The 5,141-nt window shown below is 28.8% G+C and overlaps 1 protein-coding gene across 1 annotated transcript; it reads left to right on the forward strand.

Moving 5' to 3' along the window:
• The first annotated feature begins 2,923 nt into the window (after nucleotides 1-2,923).
• On the forward strand, nucleotides 2,924-4,737 carry LOC119690222. The gene is made up of 5 exons (XM_038105238.1): nucleotides 2,924-3,496; nucleotides 3,639-3,975; nucleotides 4,045-4,223; nucleotides 4,282-4,472; nucleotides 4,527-4,737. Exons 1-5 carry the CDS (start codon nucleotides 3,360-3,362, stop codon nucleotides 4,685-4,687), a joined length of 1,005 nt encoding a protein of 334 aa, XP_037961166.1. The 5' UTR covers nucleotides 2,924-3,359; the 3' UTR covers nucleotides 4,688-4,737.
• Nucleotides 4,738-5,141: the final 404 nt, after the last annotated feature.

Here is a 5,141-nt window from a genome sequence, read left to right on the forward strand (position 1 = left end):
TATAGCTAAAAATAACTATACCACTCAAGCTATTTGGGCGAACCGTTTTTAAGACATATAGTTATTAGGGTATATAACTAGATTTTTTAACGAAGTGACGAAATGATATCTTGTTTTAAATGACGTTGAGAGTAAAACGGTTTACTATAAAAAATTTAATTCTTAATAAAACTTGATGAAAAAATAACTATTATTTAATTAATATTACAAAACATATTCAATGATATGATATAAGATACTAATATCAGTAAAATATTTAAAAAGCATTAGGCGATGTCCCAGAACGAAAGAAACGAAGGGCCATCAAGTTTCAAGTTAAAAAAGTTGCTTCATATATCTTTATAATTTCCATCGTTTTTTAAACTATAAACCTTATTTAATACTTCTGTTACTGTACTTAAACAGAAAGTATTAAGTTGAGATATACCTATGATTGGTATCTTGGATTGATCAAGCTGGTCACAGCCTAATCTAAAACCTGAAATTCACCATTGACCTAAGATCGTTTCATGACAATTAAAACAATAATGCAAGTAGAAAAAAAACTTAACACTATTAAATTTACACGTGGATTTTGTGGCATATGCTGAGCATAAAGTTATGAAGTCAACCACTGATATAGATACATTAATTGCGATAATATTGATGAACTAGTATTAAATGTATCATTTAATCTTTATAGCACATTATTATCGCAAATACAGCAGTCTATCAAAAAAACTGTTGACCACATCATATCGAGACGTACAATATTGGCGGAGACAAAATATACTTTAAACCAACAATTGACACGGATATCTATTCAAAAAACCAAAGACATCAATAAGAAACTCAAAGTCAAATCTCGTATTGCTTTTTTTTTACTGACTCTCAAATTGGAACAAATGTTGTATAATTTCCCAGTGTTTATTGCTTCCTACCCTTATATTAGATATATATGAACGTGCTATATCGCATTGTAAATGAAATCACAAAACCAAATATATGAATGCAAAACTGGTACAATGCGAACAATTATAGAACAATTATAGATAGATAGATAGAGCAATGGGGTGAGCGCTTACTTGAGTCCATCGCTGCTGCAACACATAACAATAGAACGGAAAATATGTCAAGTTATACTATGACTCGTAGAGTGAAGAGGCTTATAAACCCATGCTGATATCACTTTAATTGCCATTTAAATTTTATAATAGTCACAATTTTAAGTACAGAAGAAAAGTCCAATCCTTACCGAGATACGTAACAGATATTTTGAAGTCGTTGTTAATGTAATCGTTTTCAATATGTACACACGTTTATATATATATGTATAAAAATTCTTATAGCTGCCTTCTAATGGAAGTGTGTTTAATTTTAATACACAATATACGCTTTAGTTTAAGTTTGCTTTCGCTAAATAAATAATCACATCTCCACTATCCTATTATATTTTTAATAATTTAAAAACAAAAATTTACTTTTTCATTTTTAGTTTATTTTACTTAATAGTTAGTGAACATTTTGAACAACATGATATTTGAAGATATATTCACATATATTCACTCTCCTCAATTTGATGGACCACGATGGTATCATCATTCTTCAACTCCAACTCGGATGCCGTGTCAGTGTCACGAAGAAGGGTCCCTTTGAAACGGAATTCTACGTCTTCTATTGGTAAATTGGCCCATTCACAATAGGCGTTCTTCACTTTATATAGTTTTGTATTACCTCTTATTATAATCTTCAGCATCCTGTCGTAAACATCAACGACAAAAACACCAAAACGCCCATTAGCACCCGGTCCTGTTTCGTTATCCATCGGATTTAAAATTTAGGGATTGAATAAAGTAAATGCGCTGCAGCAAGAATAGATTTAGATTTAGAATACACGCAAAACTATGAAACCGGAAAAAAACTTACTCCTCCTTGGCTTCTTTTTCGACAAATGAGTTATATTTCATATGATTTTACTTAATTGACATTTGATCTAAAAAAATGTGCTGCCAATATTATTTATTATTTATTATTATACTTATTAGGTTTTCCTTGGCTTACTATTCTCTGATATACCTCACCTGTTTCAATAATTGTCTAAATCAAGTGTGTGTCTCAAGAAATTACAATATATAGTCTTTAATTATTTTGTAAAACATCGAATGCTTTCAATATACGTATATTAAAAATTCTTCAATATGTCATTTTAATATACAGGAAGAAGATTAAATTAATATTTGATTATTCTTAGAAATATGTGGAATACTATGATTAAAATTGAAAATAAAATATACTATATAACATTTTTAAATTCTTTTCTGAATCAATTTATATACCAACATTAATTTCGAAGGATTGATTGACCTAAGATCATATTGAGCAATTTACAATGACTAGTGACGATCATCTATTAGATTAATGAAAAATTTTGAATTTTTCTGATTCCGATATAATTTAAATCAATTGATATTAACGCCGTGTGCGAGTTCGAGTAAATTGAGGTAAAGTGAATTGAAATTTCCTAGGGATTTTTTACACTACACTTAAGTAAATATTTATTTATTGCATTTATGTATTACTTTTGGTTGAAAGTTACCCATTTTTTTTATTTATTTATTTAACATCTTTTAAAATTTTTACAATAGTAACACCTAATTTACTTAAATTTAATCTAATATACCCTACTTGAAATTCTGGTAAATACCAACATTCACTGCCATACCGACATAATTTACAATTTCCCCCAAATTACTATCAATTTACCCGAACTAGCACACGGCCCAAAAGTTGACTTAAAAGCACACGTTTTTCCCATAATTAATTATTGTTATATAATGGAGTAGGCTTGATTATTTACTAGAAATAATGCAAGATTTGAATTATTTAAATTTAAATAAAATTAAAATACTGTTTTTATTTTTAATTTTAAATCTAGTGCATTTCTTTGTGTATTATTATTAGTAGTGTGACAAGAAGTCAAGAAGTAGTGTAACTTCTTGACTAAAATAGGCATAATGCTATATTCTTCTTCTCTTCTTGATGCTAAGTAAATTATCATGCCAACTGGAATGTTTTTGGCACTAGATGGCGCTAGAGTCTGTGTGTGACGGATTCACCACAGTAGTATTAATACTAAATAATTTTGCAATGTAATTTTTAAAACAAAGTCTGTGATGCAATTTTTTATATCTTTTATAAAATTGGAAGCATCCATATAACAACCCTGTTCAAATTTGCAAAAACTGTAGATTTGTAGTTCTCCTTTGCGCATATTTTGAAAAAAATGCGTCTAGTTTTATTGCGTCGCTGAACTTTATTGGAGTGGAAAAGTTTAGTAGAAATTTGAAATAAATTGAAAATTCGGAATAATACGTTAAAATATGTCGGGTGTGGGGATTTGTGTTATGTGCTTCAAATTTGCGTCGCATGTTTGCCAGACTTGTGGGGATTATTATTGTTCTGTTACTTGTCAGGCACTGGATTGGCGTACTCATCGTTTCATATGCAAGAGAATGCCGTAAGTACAATGAAATTTTATATATAATATATATATAATATATATAATATATATTTTATATATAATATATATATAATATATATTTTATATATAATATATATTAAATATAATAGATAATACATATAATTCTAAAAATTTATAGTAAGTTGGAAGTAATGGATCCAATAAAAAAAGTACGTGAATGGTTGAAGAAAAATGATCAATGGCTATGGCATATACGCAAATTTCAACATGATATGCTACAGCAGAATCTCCCTGATAGCCGAAACATACTCAATTTTAATAGTCCACAACAGAGCAATGCATACCAAAATCAAAGTCAACAAAATTATTCTGAAAGTAGACGAAACAACTGCAAACAAACCTACCAGAATAATCAGGGATACAATGAAGAGATTCAACAAAAGTGTCTATTAAAAATAAATGTACGTCACGGTCAGAGTTTAGATGAAAGCAGTAATGCTCCCGTTCTCAAAGCAGTAAGTTAAAAGCAATCAAAAATTATATATTTTGATTAATTACTGAAGTTTAAACTTTATAAATTATAGCCCTTTGAGATAATAAAATTAAACGAAAATGGTACTAACTTTCTGGCATATGTAGTTGACACTAGTTGCATTAGAGAGGGACTTTTTGCTTGTATTCCTTACAAACATTATCCTTCTTTTATAAACATGCAAATATTTTTGGCAAAACTGGGCAAGGGTGGACAGCCTTATAAGCCTACGTAAATAAATATTCTAATATAATTCATTTTTAAAATTTTATTGATAAATAACTTTCAGGTTCACGGAGTACTGCATCGTTCTGGTAAGAGAACAGTGGTATCGAGCTAAGGTGATTGGTGCATATGGCAACGAATTTAAAGTTGAGTATATTGACTTTGCCAATGACGGCTGGGTTAAGCCTGAGCATATACGTCGATATCCTTTGGGTTTAACTTATGTTAACTCCACGAGCTTGTGTAGGCTAGCAGGTAATTATTGTACATATCCAATATTGATGAAATGTTAATATTTGAACTATATAGGTTTACCTGACAAACTTGATTCGAAGCTCTCAAATCAGTTGGAGGATATCATAGTCAATATTCAAAAATTGCAGGTACAAACAGTTAAAAAGTGTGACGACTTTTTTGAAATCGAATGTCCAGTTTTATTAAAACAATTCTCCAAATTAGGTTTTATTTAAACTGAACTGTTTGCTTATAAATAAATTTTAAATACCCCTGAAACATTATATTGCAGTAACAATCAATTTATATTATTTAGCTATCCAGAATTGCCTTATATAATTTCACGTTACTCATAATTTTTCATTTCTGAACAGTTTGTATCTATACATTGTTTTAAAGTAAGTACTTCACATAAGAGATAAACCTTAAATAAACGTAGAGAAAGATTTTTAATGAGTTTGTTTATATAATAATCTTTAATAATTATGTATTATGAGAGAGCATTGCATTTAATGCTAATTCGATTTATATTATTTTACCTTATATCAGTGCTGTCCAAAGTACGGCCCACTTTGTATTTATATATTGCAAATGTGCAGTTTTAAAATAAGTGTAGTCTATATTTAATAATCATTGAACAAATCAGAAAAGTTCTAACTGAGAAATATTTTATGCGTAGAATATTATTTA

The sequence above is a fragment of the Teleopsis dalmanni genome, chromosome X (genome assembly GCF_002237135.1).
Source record: "Teleopsis dalmanni isolate 2A chromosome X, ASM223713v2, whole genome shotgun sequence".
Classification (NCBI taxonomy): Eukaryota; Metazoa; Arthropoda; class Insecta; order Diptera; family Diopsidae; genus Teleopsis; species Teleopsis dalmanni.